Here is a 25,552-nt window from a genome sequence, read left to right on the forward strand (position 1 = left end):
AGTCATGGTGGTTAATGCAATCAACCCCACTGCTCCAGTCCCCGCCAAAGGCAGCAATTTCTATCTTGCATCCAAACCCATATCTCCATTTACCTGCCCTGCAAAGGAGAGGATAGGCGCTTTTTAGCCAAAACAGTGAACGTTAAGGGAAAACCAGTTGGTACCCACAGGTCAGCTTTAGCCTTATGACTAGAATAAGAGGGAGATGAGCGATTATGTAATCTGTTCTCATACATTTAGGCTGTTTAAATAGCCCAAAATAATCAGAGACAAAGTTCAACTTTGCATGCTGCCTTAATTTCTTTCACTTATAGCCATACAGTATTGAATGAAATCATTACAAGCAGCATCTTTGCATCACTCTCTAGGGCTTTACAGAATACCGTGTTCTTAATAGACATCAACACTGCTTCCTGTAGTCAATCCCTCTCCTCAGATACTCTCAACAAGCAAAGCAGCATATCACGGGGTCTAACTGGAACGATAAAAGGATGAAAAGAAGGAATAATTAAGGAGATAATTAATGGTTAGGTCCATCACTGGTATTTCTGTGATTGTTTTCAGTTGTTTAAGTGGCACATAATCAAGGCTGCAAAATTTAGAAACTGAAAAGCCAGTCATTTAAAACATCATTTAGCAAGCCGGATAAGCACATTAACTATGTGTAGCCACTTCTTTAAAATAAAACTATGGTGAATGCTTTTTAGTGGTAAGTTTATAGAATTTGATATTGTACGTTTACTATTATTTTGGTTGAAATTGCTGTTAATTTTTAATTACCCTTGAATCATGCAGTGGCAGAAGGATACTTTCTAAATTAGTCGAAAATAACAGTGTGTAAAGACCTGATGTTGGCATCCGTTACTGATAACTGTAAAAACATAACTTTTTAGAAGGAAAAGTTGAAGAGAAGTTAAATATAAAATTGGCTGCTCTCTCCTTACGTAAATTTTCCCCTTTACCAGATTCCAGAGAAAGTTACCCTGAGCACTTTGTTGAATGCTTCTAGTCCTTGGGAAAAAAAGACTGACTTAGCTAAGCTCAATAAATCGTTTCTCATCAGCCAATAACAGTATCAGGCATGGTAGATTGTTTACTTTTGGTATCTTCAAGCCCTGTTGGTTCTACCTTCAAAATACATTCAGAATCCAATCACTTTCCATCCCCTGGAGTATCACAGTATCCTCCTCACTCTTCTGCTACCTCCTCCATTGGCTTCTCTCCACCTTACTCTCCAAATAGCAGCCATCAGATCAAATACCTCCAAAAGCTTCCCCTAGCACTTCTAGAGGAAACGTATTCTAAAGAGACCTGCCACCCTCCCCATACCTCATCGAATACTGTCCCCCTCTCCCAGTCTATTCCTTCAGTCACACTGGTTTCTTGGATATTCCTAGAAACACCAGGCACAGCTATTTCTCTGACCTTTCCACAATCTGTTGTTGTTCTAGGTAGCCCAAAGCTCACTCCCTTGCCTCTTTCGTTTCTTTCTGCCCATGCGGAACTTTTTCAGAGAGACCTTCTCTGACAGTCCTTTTAAAAATTGCACATATATACAAGCACTCCTCATTGTCCTCCCGATGTTTTTCTCTATAGCACTTATCACCTTCTAAAGTACCATAAAATGTGTGTATGCATTGTCTATCTTTTTCCTCAATGTAACCACCATGAGGTCAGGATTATTATTATTATTTTATGCACCTCTGCATTCTCAACACATAGAACACTGCCTGGTACATGGTAAGTAATAATTATTTGTTGAGTGAATGAATCTGTAGTCAAAACATTAGCCAGCTCTTCGCATGTGTGTGGCCGACTACTAAGATACAACACAGTTATTGGGAAAGGTCTTGCCTAGTGACTTATGCTTAAATACATTTAATTAAAGCTATGTTAAATAGTAGTTTGGTCTGAGGTGAAAGGCTCTTTTTTTTTTTTTTTTTTTTTTAACGTAAGCACCATTCCATTTGGTACAGTGTCTAATATGGTCTCTTAAAAATTACATTGCTTACCCATTTCAAGTTATAAGCAGGTACATATGAGTGAATATTTTTGCCAATGATGGATGCCACTGGAATTTAGTCCAGCAAAATGACTGAGAAGTGGCTTCAGAGGGTTCTCACACTATTTTTGGTGCAGCATTGTCTCCAGGGCTTTAACATCTTCATTCTAATAGAAAACAATGACTGAGAGAATGAGTGGTAGACAGAGGACATCAGTTTTCTCTAGGAATGGTCTTGAAAAATAATCAAGTAAATGGTAAGAAAATAAGGATGGACACTGCCTCGTGGGCATAGGGTTTGATAAATGTATTCATTTCTTAACAAGATATGGAAAGAGTTAATCATTAAGAACAGATTTTGTTTCTTTAAGACTCCATATCTTTTGTCAGCAAATACAGATAGAGTAACAAAGAAGGTGGTGAGTTCAGAGACTTTCCATGGGGTTGAAAGCCTCTTACACCATTGAATATAATTCCTGTAGGAAAAAAAAAAAAAAAAATCAAGGGAGGATTTTCATCTTCTGCTGATAGAAGTTTAAAGTAATTTTTCCCCCAATAGATATTGGTCTCTGAAGTTTGTTCTTGTGTTTTGCAATTGAAAAAGTGGTGCACCTTTGACTGAATCTCTTACACATTGTTGATCACTTGAGGGCAAGTAAAACCAAGTCAATTGAAATATAATAGTAACTGAAATAAAGCAAGTGAAAATAAGGAAACAAAAATGCCAATAAGTGCTCTCTTTATGTAGTCTTTTTTTCTTTTTTCTTTTTCTTTTCTGTTATTTTTTTTTTTTTACTAAATCAAGATTTACATGAATGTACACATATATGAGAAAGATTAAAAGGAGGTTCCAGGAAGAGTGTGAACATTACGCTTAGCTTTTAAGTAAAAGTTACCAACACTTATCACTTAATCTAAAGTTCTATCTAAAGTGATAGTAAAATAATTACTCTTTTGACATTGAATTCTATTAAATATGGCCTTAATTTTCTCTCTGATCATTACAGATAGGTGTTTTCTCCGTCCCACCCTTTTATAAATTATTTGAGGTGGTGGTTTATGTCCTCTTCTTTTGTGCACACTATAGTGCCCAGCACAAAGCTACGTGAAAAGAAGTGAGGTTTTAGAAATTGTTCAAATCTACTTTTTATGCTTATACTTGAATTCACGGAGGAAAATAAAATTGTGGATGTGGCGTATAAAACCTAATGCACTGTGTTTTAATGAACAAACAGTTCTTTTTTGAATTCTCTTTTCCACGTTGTGTATGAAAAAGGATAATACAGATCCTAAAGCAGAGATAAAAATTCTACCAGTCCTCAAAGGCTTTCTAGTCTCTACTCTTCAGTCAAAATTGTTCCTATGACCAAAAATTGAAAAGACTACCATGCTGTTAAAGTATGCAATCAACCTGGGGTATATGAGGCCGCTGAAATAACACATATATTTAATCTCTTTTTTTAATATAAAACTAATACGTTCAATTAAAGGTGAGTCAAAGTTGGTACAGCTCGCTTTAAGAATTACAATATGGAAAGTAAATACACTGCTGTGAGGGAACACATAGCTTATCTGTCCCTGATAGCTAATGAATTCCTTCCTATTAAAATTTAATTGAAAATCTTCAATGATATTTAAGCTTTCACAGAAGTGTAAACTACAGTGACTACAATTCACAATGCATCTAAAACAATTATTCTTTATCATTAAAGTTAATAATATGCACATTAACCTCTTCTGTAGTCTAAATCAATATTGTAGTTTAAAAGATATGACCTCTGGACAGCTTTGTCTAAATATTGATTTCATTGTCATTTGTATAAGGTATCAAACAAATTACATGCTGCACTAATATCATTAATGCTGCCCCAAAGAGCCTCTGACTTTATGGGGTTCTTATAATACCTCACATGACATTACAAAATATTGAGGATATCACACAATATAATTGCCAAATGGACAAGATTTGACTATGGCAGAACAGAGTCCCTGTAAACAGATGATAACTTCCAAATTCTTTACTCTCAGCGGACAGGAAAAAAATACTGCTCTTTAACATGCAGACTGGTTGAGCGGTTAGGATTCAAATGGCAGAATTTCTTCTGCCTCAGAGGGTCTAATTTACCTTCTTGTGATGCCATAGATATTTCAGGAGGGAATCTAAAGGTACATTAAAATGGAGTAATTCTGTAATAAAGCAGTTTTCCCAACATAAACTTGTTTAGGAGTTTCTGTTATAAGTTACTAATGAGAGGAGTTGGAAAATATATGCATAAAAGTGAAGAGGTTGAGCCTTTCAAAGGATCATTATAGAATTAAATACAAATTGACTTAGGGATAAACTGGCATCACATCTTCTCTCATAATTGGCAGTAGTGTTATTTTTGTATTAAAAAAAAGTGCAAATTGAAATACCAGCTATATAATTTTCTCTCTTTCACTTTTTTCAGGTTCTAAATTGCTCTGAATCACAACAATTGTTAACATTATCCAGTTATGTCTAACTGTATTTTGATGTTGTTTTTAAATTTTTTAAACTGTACAATAGTTTTTGTTTTTTATAAAACTCTGTAGAAAAGAGATGTGGTCGTGATCATGACCCTGTGAACTGTGGGTGCTATTTGTACTGAAAATGTTCCCCCCAAATCTCTTATAGGCAAAAGTGACCCATTTTGTGTAGTGGAACTGAACAATGATAGGCTGCTAACACACACCGTCTACAAAAATCTCAATCCTGAGTGGAACAAAATCTTCACATTGTAAGTAATCATTACCTTGAGCTCATTTCAAAACTGGAGCTAATAATATTTATTTTTGAGATATTTGTGTGTGTATGTGTGTTTGTGTGTGTGTGTGTGTGTGTGTGTGTGTGTGTGTGTGTGTGTGTTTATTCTTGACCGATTAACAACTCAGCACATCTGGACTGCCTTTGCTGGCAACACCGAATATCATAATTGCACTACCTTTCTGATAGTGAAGCCTGGGGAAAGCGTATGTTGTTTTTCTGTGTTTTCACAGATTTTTTTTTTAAACTGAGATTTTTATATGATTTGACTAAGGGTTTTGCTCCCATTAACTGAATTGCCATACCGCTTCTTCCTTTTATGCTTTCTATTGAAATTCCCCCCAAATGCACTGACACCAGGGAGGACAAAGCTCTATTTGTTCCATTGCTCAAATCAGCAAACAATTCAGTCTCGAATTCAGAGATGCTTTAGTTTTGTTTTATTGCATTTTAGTACAATAAGAACATTAAGTATTGTCCTAGTTACCAGATCACCATTTAGGTTGATTTTTCTTTTTTTTAAAAAAAAAGTTTACAAATCTTTTGACTACACGCTAAAAAAGCTGCCGATCTACACCATAGTATCTCCTAAGTTCGTTGTGTGTGTGCGTGTGTGTGTGTGTGTGTGTGTGTGTATGTTTTTAACTGGGCTTTAGAAATGAACTCTGAACAAAGGAAAACTCTCCAAACAGAGTACTTCTTAAAAGTTTTCTAACATAGTTTTATTTTCTTGTATATGAAAACTGCTAAATTCCTCATTAATTTCTTATAATGTCTCAGCTTAAGAGCCAGTAACTAATCAGATTTAATTATCTGACCAATTTATCTTTAAGGAATTCCACATTTTTATAAGAGATGAAAGCCTGGTCAGGAGACTTGCACTCCTAAGAAGGTTGTTGAGAGTGTTTTTCCCTGGAATGCATAATTGAATGAATAGGTTTGATTATTATCAAAGCCATTAATTGATTGTGCCCTGATAAAGCCTCTTCTCACATGTGGTTGCAGTCTTTCAGTAATGAATATATTCATTTTTTTTGTTTTCTCTTAATTCATGTTTTCTTGGTAAACAGTTTGATCAAAGAATCAATGCTGTCAGCAATTGGGGTTTATTTTTCCAGAAACAAAAATGCAGAGCTCACACAGTTGTTTATTAACATACGTTGTCTGTGGAACATAATGGAACACTATTTAATTTCTAAATCCTGGGGTGGTACAAAAGCTATCAATGTTACATTTTCTCCATTCTGTTTTATGTGTTGGTTAATTTTTACTATAAAACTACCAGAAGTTTTGTTAAGAACTGTAAACAAAAAGATGTCCTACTGTTACAAAAAAAGAAAAATATACTGTGACTCTTGCTGATATCAAATTTACTGAAGTTTTACATGGGGTTAATAGGAAGGTAGAAATTATTGTGATAATAATTAGAGGGAAAAGTCTCAAAAACATCAGTGCCACTTATTGATGTTTTTTTTTTTTTACAATAACTTATTCTGCGCCCATCCAGATGGAAGATTATATTTCATTAAAAAATTATAACTTGAAATTACAGTGGTGTTCAAAGTTTCAGATAATAGAACCATCACTGTAGTCTACTAAGGTGCATTATGGGAAATTCTGTCAGATACCAAGCTACCTTGTATATGTGTATATGCAAATAGCATACATAAAAACACATACACACAAAATCAGCTGGAGCCATCTAAATTTTCAAAAGCATTTTTGTTCTTGTTCCCCACTGATGAAGTCTTTTCGTCTTATGTGTATTTATTATGCAGCAACATTAAAGATATCCATTCAGTTCTTGAAGTGACAGTTTATGATGAAGATCGGGATCGAAGTGCTGACTTTCTGGGCAAAGTTGCTATACCATTGCTGTCTGTAAGTTTTATTCACCTGACACACTGCTCTGTGTTGCTTTTGCTCAAGGAAAAAAAAAAAACCTCAGCTCTGTATCTGTCATTTCTCAACCAAGGTCTGTAATAAGAACACTAAAAATTTTAACATACTCAATTCACGGCCATGTTGAATCCCATGATAGTTAATTTTTCCTGACAGACTTGATCCTGGTAATGAACAGGTACTTGTCAGAATTGCCACAGTTGTTTTGGGTTCTCTGTCAGTTTCAGCAGCTGGGGGTCAAAGGTCACTGAGGGAGTGTATTCAGTGGAGACCGCGAGACAGACGGCTGTCATGTCCTTTTCCCGCAGATTCAAAATGGTGAACAGAAAGCCTACGTCTTGAAAAACAAGCAGCTGACAGGGCCAACAAAGGGGGTCATCTATCTTGAAATAGATGTGATTTTTAATGCTGTAAGTCTTAACTTTGGCTTTTTTGTACTGCTAAAGAGTTCAGTTTCATGAAAGCTTTTGTTCCTGATTTGTAGAGAATTTCTGTCATTCCTCATTTTCTCTAAACCTTGATGTATCCTGGAGAATACGCTTCTGCCACTGCCTGGCACACCCACACTTTCTGTTATAGTTGGCGGCTGCCACTGCGGCTGTGCTTCGGCCGCTGCCTGCCGGCGTAAGAAATGGAAGCGCATGCATGTGCAACTGTATACATTTATATTTTATGAGCACAGCAGCCAGGACTTTGAAACTTTAGGAATTATTGCAAATCGAACTGCGTGAAAAACTTGTAAACATTTGTAATATATTAATCCATAACAGACACATATGTTGATGTATAGGTGAAAGCCAGCTTACGAACATTAATACCCAAAGAACAGAAGTACATTGAAGAGGAAAACAGACTCTCTAAACAGGTAAAGAGCAAGGAAAGATTAACCCCTCTGGGAAGACCTGATTGTATCTGTAAAACATCTAAGTAAATTCAAATAAACTTTGGAAGTATAGAGGGGGGAAGCCTATGGAATTGTTGATCATCTACTTATGTGAAATGGCTCTTTCTTTTTCTCTTTCTTTCTCTCTCTTCCCTTCCTTTCCTTAAAAGATCAAGCAAGGACAATACCAAACTAATAAATTAGATGGGGGTGGTCAGAATGGAAAGGGGATACTGTAGGTGCTGCATAGAATGGATATGTATTCATGCATTGGCGTAAGAATGATCATTTTGAACATAAAATAATGTCTGATTGCCATGGAATGTGTAAGAGAGAACACCAAAAGCTGAGGTTCAAATATATGTCCAGACGACCACCCACAGGTATGATGCAGGTGTGTGTAAAGCGAGCCCTGCGTAAAGCTCTTCCCTCTAATCCACAAGAGAGGGGCTCCATCTTTTAAGGGAAACCTCCCTGTTAATTAGATTTTGACTATGATCTTTTAGAAGTGAACTTTTATTGGCATTTTTAGCTAGGAAAATAGAAAATCAGCACATCTGATTTTTCTGTCATGAAGAAATTTTAAATAAGGCTTGATATCCTGTAATTAGACACAGTCTTAAATTAGGTTTGTTATCAAGTTAAGAAAGGGTACTAAGCTACCTCTTTAAAAAACTGTTTACTTCCAATTAACACAGCTAACGTAAAATGTTTTTGTTACGGCGATAAAGCATACAGAACTCATTTGTGTGTGTTAAAATATTGAACAATTTTCTGTGCTATTAGAAGCCTAAAATTAGTTTTGTTTTAAATCTAATCAATTCACCGTAAACAGTGGGATCTTTGGTTGTTTAAAGACAGTGCATGCATTACAAATGCAATATCTATCTAAATAGAAATACAGATTACATTGTTTTCACAATTATAGATAAAAGTAATGAAAGTAGCTCTAAAAGGACGGTGATCAGGGTAGGAAGGAAAGAAGGAAAACAAAAAGGGTGACTCTTTTCCTGAAAGAATTTCAATTTTAATAACTTGTTAAAACTGGTTTGCCTGTACATGCATCTATATTTAGACATACACATATACATATTTTTTCCATATGACCTCAGGAAACTTTATATAACTACTTCTTTAAAATGCCAGATCACTATTGAAGTATATTTGGAATTAGCAAAATATTACCCGTAGACATAGTATTCTAATTATTAGCACAGCTGTAGATCATTTTTTGTATCATCATCTAGCATATGGGCTTTTCTTTTACAGTTGTAGCCACGCCTTGTTTTAAATTTTAGATTTAAATTGTACCAACTCTCATATACCTTTTTAATGAAAGATTTTGTAAAGCACTTGGTTACCATAATTTTTTTCTTAACTCCAAAATGATGAAAAAGTAATGAGAAAATATAATTTAAATTTGTTGTGGAAAGGAGAGACAGAGAATTAGACTGAGAGGGAGAAACTGAGAGAGGGAGAGCGAGAGAGAGAGAGAGAGACCAAGAGAGACCGAGACTGAAAAATTGATAGTAAATAAGGGAGAATCCCACAAAAATGATGAAAATTTTGTTTACTGTAAAAAAAGCAATACTTGACGGGTTTTTCTCTAAGACCTGAAATTGAAACATTCCACGTTATCCATTTCACTTTCAAATATCTTGAAATTAAGGCATGTAAAGAATCTTAAAACCACAATAAGATTTAAGAATTTAAAAATATATTTAAGATTCACCGTATGTAAATGTCTTTAATTTTTGGAGATGTTTACCTTTTGCACATAGGTAGCCCAATCCACATAATAATGCTTTTTTTAAGAAAATCTATTTAGCTAAGGAATTGTTCTTATAATTCAGTTCTTTCTGCTGTTTCCAGAGATACTTCTCTTCCTTTCACTCATGAGCCAAATTGCTTGGTATATTCTTCCAACTTCATTAACTTTATGAATCCTTTTCAAGTCACACTAAACTTGAAGAATTTTGTACCATATCTGATGGCTTTTAATCTTGCAAATTCTAATAATATTTTCATCTTTTGTACAGCTGCTCCTAAGAAACTTTATCAGAATGAAGCGTTGTGTCATGGTGCTCGTAAATGCTGCATACTACGTTAATAGTTGCTTTGATTGGGATTCACCCCCAAGGAGCCTCGCTGCTTTTGTGGTATGATAATTCTTTATTACTTACATTGTTATTCATTAAATTCAGTAATCATAGCTGCATGTTTCTGTGGCTATAGTAACAGTTATGTTGATGTGGCCATTTTAAAACTCCTATTTTAAGACTTGACTGGACAGATTTGCCGTGGGCAGGAACCTGATGGATCGTTCAAGGTCTGAGTCCAAGAATACATCCCCCACCCCCACCAGATTTCCGGAAAGCAAGAAATCTCAGCCAATATATAATTTTCTCCATGACAGTCAAAAAGTAAAATTTTACATATTGCATAATTCCAAATCCCAATAACAGAGCCAAGAAAAGTCCTTAGTGTTAAAAAAAAAAATTAATAATCTTGACCATCCTTATTTTAATGTTATTGTTCTATAGATTTTTTTTCAAAATATGAAAATCATTGGCAGTAGGATGCTGGTTGGTAATATTTTAATATGTGAATCAATTGGAAGTAGATGTGACCTATTTAAGAGACGTTTTATTGTTTCTGAGATTTCCAGTTTTTAAAAAGGCACAAGTGAGAATTTGATAGATCCAAATAGTCCTCTAACAATGTTCATCTTGTAGCCTTTTACTTTGGTTATTTAAAAACTGCTGATGAGACCAACTAGCAAAGCCAGAAAATCTGAGAGAATACTTTCCTCTGTGCTTTAGCTGGGATTTTCCGCTCTCACGTTAGTTTTGCTTATTCAGGATTTCAGTTTGAAGTTTAAGTAGAGTCCTTCTTCTGAAATCCTTTATTTTATTGTCATATTTGTTAGAAGATGAGTACCTTAGGCTTTCTTATAGTTTCCATTTTAGCAGAATATGACTTTATGATAGAGCTCATAAGAAGAGCCTTCATTATAGTAACAAATCAACATTTTAGTATTACCATTCAAATGAGTGTCTGCACATCTGTTTAGCACTTTGAGCTCTGTCCTCCTCTCAGGCCTTGTATAGGACTTTCATTAATGTCTGAGCACATGGAACAAAGAGTGTGTATGTCCCTTTGTGTTGTAAGTTACCAGAAAGTTAGGCAGCCTGCTTCCCATAGACACGTTGTTGTCTCCTTAAAGAAAGCAGTTGCCATCATCATTAAGTTTGGGAAAAGAAAATCTTCCTCTGTCAATATACTTTTAGTTAGCTCTTCCACATAATAAATACATTGGGGTACTGTTAAGCAAACTGGATTATGATTTTTCACTATCATAGAGATACTTTGATATTAATGAGGAAAAACTGACACTGAGTTTCTATGTATATTTAATGCCATTACTTCCAGGTTCCATGGGCCCTCATAACAGACGCAGTAATATTCTCTCAAAAATGCCATGATGCCATCTTTGATTCGCTCCTTCCAAAGTCATCCCGCACAACTGTTTGTGAAATTTGAAAACAGGGGAATCTATACAGTTATGTCATTTGTTCAGGAACATTCATTCGGAATGCTTTAATATTACAATGTATTGTATAAGTCTTCATAAACTTTCTCTTGCTTCTAGAGGTCACTGACGTAAAACGAATTCAAGATGGCAGGCTTTTTTCACAGTTTCCTTTGATTAACAAAAATCAGGTGCTGAAATTCTGAGACACTTAGGTACATGTACATGATAACACTTGAGTGGTTTCACTGTAAGGGTATCCAAGTTCACTGGGAAAGACAGATTATAATATCTCTCTCAGCTGGTAGTCAGTTTCCAACAGCCTTCATCCTACAAAACACAAACTGAATGTGAGATGCTTGCAAAAAAGGAGGGGGAGGCCACAGTAAAGGTGGGATAAGGGTCTGCAGACACGAATGGCGAGAAGAGGCCTCACAAGTCGCAATGTGAATGTGCAAGAAGAGTACTTTTGAGAAGAAATGATAACATTGACAGGTTCGTTGAATACAAGCCCTGAGTTACACTCTACCGAATGTGACTAAAATAACGAATAACAAAACTGAACTTCATTTTTCTAGACCTGAGCTGGGCATACCATGAGAAGGGGGGCCCTGCCTTTTCCACCCTGGTGGTCCAGCATCACCTGCAGAGTATCTAGTACTTGGTAGGCTCCCAATATAAATGGCCATCCAGATCAACAGACCAACCAATAAACCAGTCAATCGATGTGAAATTTTTTGTTCTTAAGTGAAGAAACTCTTCTCCAATGATGCCAGATATATAAGGCTTTGCTCTAATAGAGCTAGTTACTAAATGATGATAGACATAGCCTAATGCTTTCCTTGGACTTTTCATTTAAATTCTAAACTATTTCATAATCCTATAAATAATAATATAATAATCCTCTATATAATCATAACAACCAATACTTATTAAGCCTTTATGTACCAGAAAACTGTTTTACAGACACTAATGCACGAAAGTGCTTTTCATGAATACATGAATTTAATACTCCCAATAACCTAACAACAATCTACAAAGTAGATACTATTATTTTCCCAATATGCAGAGGAAAAAACTGAGGCACAGAAAAGAACCTTACCCAAAGCCACACAACAGATATTATTTTCTTTCTAAAAGAGCTTTTAAAATATGTACCTTATAATCTAAGTATCATAACAATTCAGAAAAAAAAATAAAGTATTGTAGGATTTTTATTCGTCTTAAAGATATTAAGTGATATATTTAAAAATGAAATGTTTCAAAGATCTCGTTGCATAACCAGAGCCTTTTTAGGCCAGTTTATTGAAAAGAACTGCTTTCCATTAGGAGAAGAGTATGAGCAGCACCCCATTGTTACAAACATATTGTTCCCATCATTCCCTGTTGATGGATCTCGGGTCTATTATTATAATATTGGTTCCACTTGGCCCACTTTTTCATAAATGCAGCTGCTTCACGGAGCACATGCATTTGTACCATTATGTGGCTTGGTTTTAGGCCCAGATCAGTAAACTTTATAATGTTTAAGAGCCTTTTTTTTTTCTACCCCATTTTCTTTTTCTTTTCTAATTTCCTATCCAAAAACAAATGTAGAATAATGAAACCAAAATGGAAAGACAATGATCTTTTTGTCCCAATGTCGGTTAAAGTGGAAAGCCTAAGAAACGTAGGGCTAGAGAGGTTCCGGCCCCTTTGGCACTACCTGTGCGCTCTGGGAAGACGCTAGAGCCGGCTGACGACACAAAGCTGCGGTCGGCCGGGGAGGCGAGGGATAAAACATAAGCAAACATGTTCCTGGGAATGTCCTTGTTTTTGTGTGCTATGAATTAGGTTTTTAAATTTTACTATGAATATTGTATGCCTGAGAGCAAACACAGACGTATGTGGCGCAGAAGGCCCTGCTTGTCTTTTGGAATCATCTATTGCAGACGTGGAAATGTCTCATAAATTGGGCCTAATTTTCATCAGGCTCTTGACCAGACATTTGTGTTCTTGCGGATGTCAGTGGGTGCAACGTGGAAAGAAAAAAACGGAGTGCGCACTCTCTCTTTCTCTTCAGTACTGTCATTTCTCACTGTAATGAGCACAAAAATAATTGGACAACTGAGCTATCAGTAAAAGGACACACTTCAGTGTGCGTCAAAGAATTATTTTACAGGACAAACTTTAATCTTTAAATGTGATTGTAGATAATTTGTGGTACCATCTGTCCATTTGGAATTGTTTTAGCCTTTTCTGTCGTTATACAGTAAGTGCCGCTGTGTTTAACATTAACATTTGATATTTTACACATTTAATTTCTGTTCTGCTGTGTGGTCCTTAGGGAATGGAGTGCTAGTGCTACATGAGAGAGACAAAGTATTGATCAGTTAACATTTCAGCTACATTTATGTATGTCGCAAAATTAATGAAAATGCCAGACAAAAATGTCAGAGTGCACAAAAAGGTAGAATTTAAATTTGGTAGTTTAATGAAAAGTTTAAGATGTGCATTATCAAAAATGTCCTCTTGCCTTTAAAGTACAATTCCTAACAGAATAACTATAGGGAGACACATATTTTACTTAGAGGAACAATGAACATGAATTATGAAGGGATGTCAACCCTTCCAAGTATCTTGTGTCCCAGAACCGGCATGTTTGAATTTTTAACTGTTACTCATAAAATGCATTTGTTTCTGTTGCTATCTGGAAGGCTACTGGCTTCAACCCTCTGTGCTGACCAGCCTATGAGGCAGGCTTCCTACTGAGATTCTGCCCACCCCCCCACCCCTGGTTTTCCTTGGTATCCATGTGTTCCTTTTGTGTCAGAACTGAGAATTCCCTCTACAGCAATTCATCGAGGCCACTCTGGTTCATTACTCGTTCCTTTCTGGGTCCTTTTCAAATGCCTGGTTTTCCTTTGCGTCCAGATAATTTGTGCTTCACCTTCATTCAATCCCCATTTTAGTAAAGGATCACACTCGGGACAACAGCTACTCTCAGAAAAGCTGGGCCATTATGCAGGAAAAGAGAAAAAACAGAGATGATGTATGCAGAGAATGACATGAGGCAGCTCTGTGTAGCCAAATGATTTTTTTTAAAAATGGAGGAAGCACAGGCAAGGGAGGAGGAACTGAACTTGCAGAGGCCATGGGAATACAATACAACGATCTGAAGACAATAGGCTCATGAGGATACCTTATCAGGTATTTTCTGTGTAGAAAGCCTGCTGCTATTAAACAACATATGGATTTTTCTAAAAGTTATTACAACAATAAGGACATTTTAAGTGGCCTTCACGTTCAAGGACCAAGAGAGGAGCATTGCTTAAGAAGAAACATCAATGTGCAAACAAAGGCATATCTACATCCCCTGTAATTCAAATCTTAGCGTTCATGTTAGTGAGCTATATAGGGTGATTGTACTGGACATAGGAAAGGTAACTTTAAGATCCCAACAGAAATTTCTACTTTAATAAAAATTTAAGAGACATCAGCAGTAGCATACCAACAAAAGTATGCTTCAAATCTATGGCAATTTTCAAATGATTTGTATAGAAGCTTTTGTTGGTGTTGCTACAATTATTTTTTTTAGTGCTAAGCAGGAAAACTGGAAATGTTCCAGATGTAATTGTTGTTATTTTCCCTGCAACAACAAAACAGAAGGACCCTCAAAAATCAGAGAAACAAGTACTAAAGCAAAATGATCTATAACTCTTGTTCCTTCCTATCCTTGCATTCTTTAATTTTCCTAAAATTATATAAATCTAAATTTCCAAGCCCTTCTGTCCATCCTTCTTCACTTATGCTATCCTCTGACATAAACATTTATTAAGCTTACTAAACAATACTTCCAATCTAATTTACACAAATTTTAAAGGTACATTAAATGCTTCCTTCCCAAATGTGTGAGGAAACAAGAAAGCCTATATAGAATTTCATCAATTTAGAAGATTGTATATCTCCAAAATTACCCAAAATTCCTTTTACAAAATCAAAGACTATTGACACTTAGAAGGTTCCAGTACTACAATTTCCTTTTCAGTAAATAGATCGTATGCCCAATTCATGGGGACACACTGACACTTTTAAGTCGATACTCAAAACATACGTTTTTCCCCTAAATTTATCTGAATTCCAAGGAAGAAAATTTTTTTCAAATATTGGACAATAAAAAGTTAGGTTCTCTTAAGCGATGCCAAAGCATTGCATATAAATTTTGCAATTATATAAAAGCCCCTCAAAGATCAAAATTTAGAAGTGAGTTGAGTTTGAAGATTGATTACAATTAGCTAAAATCAACTGTGTATCTTAGGAAATGTAGCAAATCAGATATTAATGGGACAAAGCATTTTGACTAGATTTCTTGAATCCTTCTTGAGGAGTGTTGCTCTAGCTTAGTTTATAGATCTATTTAAGTGTACAGTCTTTCTCTTTTGTGTTTTATCTGTTACATCTACAAAGGCAGCACTTCCTCAAATTGGTGCATAGCTCTCTTTAAATATTGCCAGCACCCTTTTTTTGTTGTTTATTTTAATAGATATCAGCAAAATGGCCTCCTGCTCTTTGGAGGGAGATAATCACATAAGACACTGAGTCTACTACTCTCTGAAAAGCTTATTCCTCTTAAATTTTATTGTCTATTTACAAGAAGAATTTAATTCTTAGGGCATGTCAAACGCATATTTTCTATTATCTTTACTCTCCTTTGTATTCAAAAGTTAGAAGTAGTAAAATGCTATAATCTGGGGATAAATTCTTCCTTGGGTGATTTGGGGAAAATAAAACTATTTCACTTTTCCTCAGGTATAGTGCTATTGTACTATATTATAATCAAACATAAACTGCTAACATCACGAACATAACTGTGATACCTTTTTGAATTCAGCAATTAGACTTCTTGGGAATCTTCATAGTTCAAGCAATGAAAGCTGGGACAGGAGGGGGTGCCGATGCCTCAGTGTGGTCTCTTCCTGGCTCTGTGGGTGCTAGGCCATTTCACCTCAGGCATTACTTATCAGGTAGTGTCAGCCTCAAGACCTTTGTGAGAGCCTTTGAAAATGTGTTGCTTGGTCCAGACTTTATGACTGAGTTGACTAAGGATCAAAAATTATAAAGTAATGAGATCACTCTCCATCCTCAGATTCCTAAACTAACTGAGGATATTCGTCCTCAGAAGAGCTCTCTACCTTCCGGCTTCAATTGAAACTGTCCAGGACAAAAGAGCAAGCCATGTTCTATCGTGAAATATTATTATGGAAAATGTTTTGCAAAGAAAAACATTTAAATGAACGAGATAATTATATCATTTATTTTACTAAAATTTTATAAAGTAATAACTCTTCTGAAAGATTGTAAATTATAAGAGAAATGCAGTCACTAGTATACTTTAGTCAGTAAGTTTACTCGACACATATTTCCATGCCCCTATGTATCAGGTAAATATGAAGAAATAGGAGTAAAGTGCTTTCCGTTGTGACATTTTTCTATTTTGACCAGTTATGACGATATACCTTAGAATCATGAGTGTGTTAATTTACCGAGGGAAAAGCTGACCTGAAATGTTGTTAAGAAAGTTATTTCTGCTTTTTTGTTGCTCTTTCTCCTGCCACCATTTTTCCACATTTGACTACTGCAGTCAGAATTGGATATAGACCCAGTAGTCAGTCTTGCCGCAGTAGGTGTGTGAGTTATGACTCCACGTTGCACCTTCTCCTGGGCTGTGATGACAGAGGTCCAACACTCAGCAAGTGGTAACATGAGAGATCAGTAAGAGAGTAAAGATGAAAGAGCAACCATTTCTCACATTCACACCAGTCACCAGCTATTGGCTCAAAGGGACATAATGAGGAGAAAATCAGAGAAAAACTAACAAGCAAGAAAAGATAGAAATTACATTAAAGTGTCAGTCGATATTTGGATGAAAATGAAAGGCAACTCTGATTTTAAGAATGGAAAAAAGAGATGTTAGAGATAAAACTTGGTTTTCATTTTATATTAAATCAGTGTTTCTCAGTGGGTTTTTTTTTCCCATATTCAACCTCCTAAGAAGAAAATTTTCATTAAATGAGAGAAAATAAATGCTAAGGAATACGATTATCTCAGTCAATGTTGAGTTTTGGAGGGGCACAAATCATTGTAATATCTAAGTTTCTTTTATTCTCCCCTAAGAGCCAATTTTTGCCCCCTTGGATGTCATATTGCCCCCCTTTGAGGATACATACTGTAAATGAGGTTACACATGAGCTTAACTCTGTTTATTTTCATACTCTTGGTAGTGAAGTCTAGTTTGGATTTTCTGTAGTTTGCATATAATAAAAATTATTCCCATAGGTAATCCAGTCTGGAGAAAGAAAATTTGTGATCTCTGTACGAAATTATTGACTATATTAGAGTCCAATTAAAGGAAAGATTTTGTTTAGCTTTGTAGAGAGTAAAGAATTGAATCTTGCCCTTATGAAACCCATACGAGAGGTTTCTTCTTTACATCAATTCCAAGGGTACATTGTTGTGCTTCACTGAAATGGAGAAGTGGGGTGAACATTAATTCTGGCCTAAGTAATACAACCTCCATCTTTATGAGGGTTTGATGGGTTTTGTCTATACATTGCACTGTATTTATGACTAGTAGATAATCTTTATATTCTTAAATGAATATCATTATGTCTGAGATATAAAAGCATACTTCATTAGGCTTGATTACCTATTAGATCTTCATTGGAAGGGAAGGAAAAAGGTTGTAGAATACGAAAGTCATTTAAAATGGTGAAGATACATGTTTTACTGGCTATTCTGCACGTCAAGTTATCTAGTTCCGCATAGGAATCCCAAAACTGGAACTATTCCAATTTATCAATAGTACGTAAATATATGATGTTTTATATCCCACTTAGCTCTACACACATAATTCTAGTGCATTTTCTATTGTTAGGATTCTATACCTTTCTCGTCAAGCAGATTGCAGGCAGTGCTTACATGTTTGAGAAAAAGAATATATCATTCAGTTTTGTCGTAAAATGTGGATGGATTAAATATTACTTTTCTTAGTCAGTTAAAGACATATTTAAGATTTAATTTAAAATAACAGATTGCCAGTCTTAAAAGTAGTCCATTAATTATCCACAGATTAATGAGGTTGTATAAAAGAGGTGCTACGTTTTGAAGCAGTAATGGTAAAGTGGTGACTGCTACTCAGAGAAAATTAATTTATAAATGCAGAAGTTCAGATGCCAGGGTTCACTTTTCCTGGTTAGGTGGCAATATTGAAAATTTATCTGGTTGCGTTTAAATTATTTTAAATAGAATTGGTTCTTCCATTGCAAGAGCCTCTTGCATGCCTCCTCCAGCAGGCTGGTGTTTATCAAAGAGACATTTAACCCAGGTTCTATCAGCTTCTCCGGCTGTATCCTATTCCTTTCATTTTTTAAAAAATTATCAGAATAAGAGACTCATGCCATAGTTTCTAAGTCTTAAATCTTGATTGGCTTAGTTAGTGTAGTTAAGACTAAATGTTCTCCATATAGGGTTCCCATCTCCAAATAAGATGGAAAAGTCTGTTTTGTAAGATAGTTACTTAGACTTTGGAACACACTTCCCGATAGTGCCAATGTCATAAATAATGACATAGAGCCACTAACAAACCTAATCAATTCCTTTATAGAGTACTAGCTGCAGAATGGAAACATTGCATGTAGGAAGGAGATTCGGTGCAATCATGGCTTGGTGCTCAGGATGCCACCAACACACCTATCCCAGTCCTACCTTCAACATAGAGCACCTGCCTCATGGCAAAGGCAAGGGGCCTACAAAGGTGGAGATTCTATGGGGCTCTGAAGGGTGCAGATGAAGTGACAGAATGTTACACTTGGAAGGGAGCTTGGAGACCATTTTGCGGTAGAGGAAATTACTGAGGCACTCTCCTTCTCCCCCAGTCGTGGGGAGTAGATCCTTCAAGACAGCAACATTGAAAAGATAAGAAGGGCAGAGAGAGAGGGGCTCCTGGGTGACTCAGTCAGTTAAACGTCTGTCTGATTCTTGATTTGGGCTCAGGTCATGATCTCACAGTTTGTGGGTTCGAGCCTTGTGTCCAGCTCTGTGCTGACAGTACAGAGGCTGCTTGGGATTCTCCCTCTGCCCCTCCCTCCCTCTCTTTCTCTCTCTCTCTCCCTCAAAATAAATAAATACACTTTAAAAAAAAAAAAAGGGCAGAGAGAGAAATACAGATAGATCTGTCTCTCTATCCTGAACTTTATATGTTGAATGTTCTTAATTAAGGAAAACCAAATGTCTGACGTTGTCTTGTAGAGTTCTAAGAGTGTAAAATTGGACTCCCAGTCCTTGGTATTCCCTGTTAAGGAATGTGTTCATCTGAGAGGGCTGGCATTGCCTACTGGAAACAGTAAAGCCGTGTTCACTTTAGTTAGTGTTATTCCTGAAGTTAATAAGTGTGTATCTTATGTTTTAATGAACTTTTCCATTGGTCGGGGTCATGTACACCACTCCTCAAACCACTGCAGAGACGAGTGCACAGTAATAAAGAACTCTTAAAGCGTTCACTGTGTGTCTAAGTGAGGCACATTTTAGACAAGTAATGTCACTTGGCCTCCAAGCGGTATAAATTACTTATTCCCAAAAGTAAATGTAGACTCATTAAGAATATATTTTCCAGGTTTCAAACATATATTTTCACTGAGTTGCTTAAACAGTTTAAACTATCTATATTGATTCGTATTGATTTAATGGTAGCTAAGATGAAGCTGTCCATGGTGTAAGTGTTCATTAGACTAAATAAATGCCAAGAAAAAAAGTGTATGTATTTTGAATTATTTAGAAAAATTGGTGATCCAGCTTCATTGATTGCTCTCATCCTAAATGTCCTTCAAAATTCTGTGGATCAAAATTTTTCTAGCCTGTCATTAAGTAATATAATAGGATAGCATATCCCTTCACAACGCAGTAGAAGTACTAAAATAATAATTTGGGCATATTTTGAGATAGCATTAGAATTTGTAAGGGGGTTGTCCTCTTCATTATATAAATTATGTGCTGTAAGCTTGGTGCCCCAATTTATTGCTATTAAAGTTATTGGAGTGAAGAAAGCTAAATTAAATCATCTCTATGAAATGCTTTGAAGTCCTTAAGTACAAGGGCCCGTGGATCATTTAGGCTTGAACGACATACACAACCAGAGCACAGGTTTTTGTTTCTGAGAGCTATGTCCCCTTCCAGAATGTGTACCAATCTTGAAAACTGATATAACTTAAAATTATTATTTGAAAATATCTTACATTAGGTCTAAGGAAGAGAAACAAATCGCAAAGAAAATGTCTCGTCAGTGTTTGCGGAAAATGCAGGAGTCTTCCTCCAAAAATATTTAATAATATTTAGACATATTTAATAATACCAGGGTTCTATTTCTAATCGAGTAGAATGTTTAACCTAAGTTTAAGGAGCTAGGAAATAAAATAGATTATAAACTGAAAAATGCCATTTGTCAGTATTTTTAATCCATTACTAGAACCAGTGACAGGAAATAAATTCAGGCTGTTCTGCTTGAGATGCATTTCAGTTGCCATTAACAGATCTTCCCCGTTTTCATGCACACTCAATAAAGCTGTGTTGAATGACTGACTCAGATGACTTCAGCGGCAAAACTTGAAGTTAAAGCTGTAATATTGTAACAGAAGCCCCCAACAGTAGTATCAGATGAAGCTAAGAATAAATGTAGTATATCAGGCATCATAAAGGAATGAATGCGGGATACATTTATGCCCTCCTCTATCTACTAGGAGATTCATACATAAGATTCACACTCATTATTCTCGTCATCTTAATGAGATCAGTGTGGGAACATTTCTCTCCTTTCCCTCTTGACTGTCAGAAATGGGACACTCCATTATTTCTTCTTCCTCTCTCTACTTTAAGGGACTAGTTATATTTTCTTGGAAGGCCAGAAATGTTAACTGGTTACAGCAGGCAGCCCCAGAGTATCGCATATAAAAGCTTAAGGACTTGTGGTAGAGACCACTGAATTAGTCTGTCTGTCTCTCTCTCTCTCTCTCTCGCTCTTGCTTTCACTCTTGTTTTCTCTCTTGCGTGTGTTTTTATTTTCTTTCAGAATTTTATCATCTGCTGTATTTCCAAAGGAGTTTGCCTGGAAAAGAAGGGAAAAGATCATTTCTCTGTGTGGAGGAAAATAGGGTACCTGAGTATTACCTCTAATTGCTATCTTCTTTCTCATTGGATCTATTGCCTTAATTAATTTTGCACACAGTCTTCTTAAGCAGTTTCTGAATGGAATTGGTTCACGTGTCCCAGCCAGACAATATGTCCGGCCTTGAACGGAAAGAGGTAAAATGGGCAGGGGACCAACTTCTAATGCATCTTGTCCTCACATAAATTTTGAGATCTGTCAAGAAACAGTCACTATTTATAATTAAAGTTACCAGGACAGATTTTTATCATGTTTTTAGATCACAGAATCCCTTCATTCTTACGGACAAGACAGCAGGAAGTTATAGAAATATTGTTTAAGTTATCTGGGCTATTGATTATTAATTTATATTATAACCACACTGTTTTTGGTACTGCTTTCCTTTAGAGGAGCCCATGTGTTAGAGGATTCCCTTTAACATGATTGAAGAATTTTAAATAGGCTTTTTTAATATTTGCTGCCCTCTTAATATAACTTGTTTAATGCACCACTGTTAGCACAGGGATTATGAGTTAATAAAAATGTCACAGTATTAGTGAATAAAACACTATGTAATTTTCCCCAGGTAATGATTAACAGCATAAGGCTATATTAACAATACTCTTAGTGTACAGTCCCTAAACGTATTTGATCCTCATCTTTTAGAGAGTAATTTTATACTGAAATTCAGTAATAAAATATTTGAAGGATTTAGTTAAGCTAGCGAATGTAAACTTCTCAGGTGCACCAATCTTTCAAATGATGTCTATTGTACTGCTATGTAAAATACCACTCTGTTTTAAAGTCAATCCAAAAGTTTTTAAATGTTAGTTCAACATTTGCCTTATTGATATTCATAAAGAGCTGATTTATCTCATCACAGCATTTGTGTAAACGGTTGAAAAATAATATTAATAAGCCATTAGGTCATTATTACGTAATGTTTTCGCTCACATAGATAAATGGGTTTCTTTTTCTGTCTTTCTTTTTAAATAATGTCTCCCTGGCTTTGTTCTGTGGCTGCAGCAGGCTGTTAGTATGTATCTTTATACCATCAGAACGAATGAGATATATCTGTATAAATTATTGATTCACTTGAGCCTACCTCTGTAATTCAGAGCTGAAAACTCTGGCAGCTTATCTAATAGAATGATATAACTAGGAGACTGAAGTTACCTACCACAGCACCAATTGCCAGTTGGGGGGTCAAATGCCCTTTTACCTTTATACCTGAACACCTGCAAATTGAGCTGCACCCCATTCAGAATTTTAAGAACAGGTCCATTGTCGCAGGAAGTAGAGTTTGTTTCTTGGAGAAAATTATGCCAGTTCTAGTTCTGAATGAAAGACAAGGCTTTTATTACTCAAGGGATATTAGGGCTGACTGCTTTTTTGAGAAAACAAATTTGCTGTAACTTTATCTGTAATTTAGTCCTGAATGGGTGCAAATAGACTGCACATTGTATGGTGCAGAAAGAAGAAAATAGGGGTTTGTTAAAGCCGTACAAGGGCTATGTAACCATTATATTTCCGAGGGAAGTCTTATCAGAGTTGCAGGTTATAAGGGGGAATAATTTGGTTACAGCCTTAGCATCAAACACCTGTTTTGAATTTTAGTTTAGAATGACATTGGAAAAGAAAGTTTTTGTCTAAAATTGTGGGTGATGAAATACCCATCTCCTGAAAGTTGCTGTACAGGCTCTCTTTGACTTAGAGACTGCCCCTATCCAGAAACTTCCAAAATTATTACAATCACTCCTCATGAGGTTGAATGTTAGACTCAGAACTAGTCGGATTGTGTTGACTTGCTTCACTTTTCTGAAGAGATTGGATTCATAGCTATATATGCCCTTTCCAATTAAAAAAGAAATCCTATGCAATATTCTTCACATAAAAGTCTGATTTAAGCTTTGCCACGGCTGAGAGCAGGATGAATGTTTTGAGTAAGGGACAAGAGAAAGCATGCTTCAGCTGATGAGCCTCTAGGTTAAATAGTGGGGGAATAATGGATCATATATTATTTGGAGAAACTCATCCGTCAAGTTGGTCACCCACTCCTTAGTCAGCAAGCTTAGTAGTTGTCATAGAAACACTCATTTTTACAGTGTTATAGTTGATCACTGACATGGAACCAGACCAGGTAATCAAACATCTTAGCCATATGCTTGTTCTGAGCTCCAACCTAGTCAATTAGCACATTTTCTATTAAAAACTTAGTTGTAATAGGTCTTCATTAGGAGCAGTTGCCATAATTGAATAAGTTACTCAATTACGTCCATCCCCCAACCTCATTTCACTTCTTTACAGAGTCCAAGTAGGAAGATATCCAAGAACACTCATGAGCCCCACTTCAAGCAAAATTCATGGCCTTCACCTGAAACAAGCTGTTAGAGGTTGATTCAGGGTTTAATACTTAATTTTTTTTTAAACTATGTTTTGGCTTATAAGCAGGCCCTTGGTCTCTTCCTTTTTCTGTTTATTTCAAAATTTCTAGTATTTTTTCACTGAGTGAGGAGCGGGAAGAAGTCTATGGTAAAGCCTCATTGTGCAGTAATGTCTCTAGGATGTGAACCCCTTTCTACCCTTAAACCCATCCCTTCCTTCACCATTTTTCAGTCTTCCCACCAGATACCCATCCGAGCACATCATAATCTTGGGATTACTCCTGACTATCTGTATTATGTCCCTGCTACCCTCTACCTGTGTCTGCCATATTTTATGTCACTGAAACCCATCTGTGCCCTGTATCATCTGATGATCAAGCCTGTTATCTAGGGGTGGGAGTGAGCCACCTGTAGATAACATACGCACATTTTATTACTGGCCTTGTGGACAAAATATTCTGATTATCTTAGATACCCAAGTCCTAATTCACAAGCATGTGTAAAAGGTTGCAGTTGGATTATCAGAGAGCAGAGAGAGCACTGAAGTGGTGCCCAGGTAACACCATGTAGGAAATTTCTGGCCCTAGCCGCTCCCAAGAATGTTCTCCACGGTTGATGAGAGTTGTACCTCTGTCTTCATTGTAAAATTACAAATATGAAACAATCTGGAAGAGAATCGGTCATAAAGGTTTTCTGAGCTTGGTAGCCTCGTTGTGCTTTTTTCTGTGTAATACAAAATAGGCAAAGGCCAGTACCCTCGTGAGAATTGTAACCACACTTACCTTTGAAATCACAGGGTTTAAACTTCTCTGCATAACAAAGCATCATAGCTGCAAAGTTTTTGCCATCAGAATGGCGTATTAAAAAGAAAAACAGAATCAAAGTCATACTAATGTTCCTGCTGCTGTCCATTCTCTGGAACATGGTAGGGCCCTTTCTAATACATCCATCCTTGCTGACTAGGTCTTTGCGATTTAAATTTGCAGGCTGGATTCAATGTAAGAGTATAAATTGTTTCAAGGATGACAGATTACACATCTGGTTTCTTCTCCCCCCAACCCCTGTGTTCACCTTTATAAATTTTTTTTTCAAAAAGTAATGTGGTTTAAAAATCATTTTAAGTTGCCTAACATAAACGATAAAATCAAATATCGGATTCACAAACAATAGCCTTTATTGGTTTGTGACAAGTAATCCATCTTTTTACATTAGTGCAGCTTTCCGAACCAGATTATTTTTCATAATTGATAATTTGTGAGTCATATATTTGTTATCTGTTCTTTTCTGGCTTTGAAAATAGTGAATGGTGCCAAAGATCACTGTGCTTTTATAAAGAAAATTATTTTAGTGTCGTTTATTGGCTGGCATTTCTGAAAGTATGTTACCAATAAGTTCTGCAGAGAATGTAGCAAAGATAAAAGTAACATCCCCTCAGCTAGAAAGAGACCTGATGGGTCTAGAATTCATATTGATAATGCGAATTTAGTTTTAGGACTCATTCATGTTTAGCATGAGAACAGTGAAAATGCACAAATAAGAAAAAAGTGAATACAGTTCTGTGAGCTAAGGAAAAATAGTTTTGTGGCTTGTATGGACAGTTTTTCTGATACACAGTCTGTGTTAAAATGGTACACAAACATAGTAGGCTACCTCGTTATGAGCATTACAATTACACCAACAGAATAATGGCACTATTTCTAATGATCAATAAGTTTAGTTGATTTTGATAAATAGCCTTAGGATAAGTATCCACCAACCATAATGTAATTTTTATTATTCAGCTTTATATTTTGTTCCTAAAGCCTTCTTAAAGGCAATAGGAAAATTTTTACCCTTTATTATGGTTTGTAATTATGTTATGGTAGAATTAGAGCTCTACATATGAATTTA

General features: G+C 35.9%; 1 protein-coding gene across 11 annotated transcripts in view; it reads left to right on the forward strand.

The window, feature by feature from the left end:
* Positions 1–25,552, forward strand: part of MCTP1 (multiple C2 and transmembrane domain containing 1) — a 530,890-nt gene that overhangs the window by 368,316 nt on the left and 137,022 nt on the right. For 9 of the 11 annotated variants that reach the window (XM_019428809.2, XM_019428806.2, XM_019428799.2 and 6 more), the window contains 5 exons: positions 4,659–4,761; positions 6,566–6,668; positions 6,998–7,099; positions 7,480–7,554; positions 9,612–9,731. In XM_019428809.2, coding sequence (XP_019284354.1) covers positions 4,659–4,761; positions 6,566–6,668; positions 6,998–7,099; positions 7,480–7,554; positions 9,612–9,731 — 503 coding nt within the window. Of the gene's footprint in view, positions 1–4,658; positions 4,762–6,565; positions 6,669–6,997; positions 7,100–7,479; positions 7,555–9,611; positions 9,738–16,229; positions 17,514–25,552 lie in introns of those variants that run through there. The other 2 variants (XM_019428810.2, XM_053907193.1) reach the window with 2 other exon arrangements.

The sequence above is a fragment of the Panthera pardus genome, unplaced genomic scaffold (genome assembly GCF_024362965.1).
Source record: "Panthera pardus isolate Hobbes unplaced genomic scaffold, ASM2436296v1 HiC_scaffold_2, whole genome shotgun sequence".
NCBI lineage: Eukaryota > Metazoa > Chordata > Mammalia > Carnivora > Felidae > Panthera > Panthera pardus.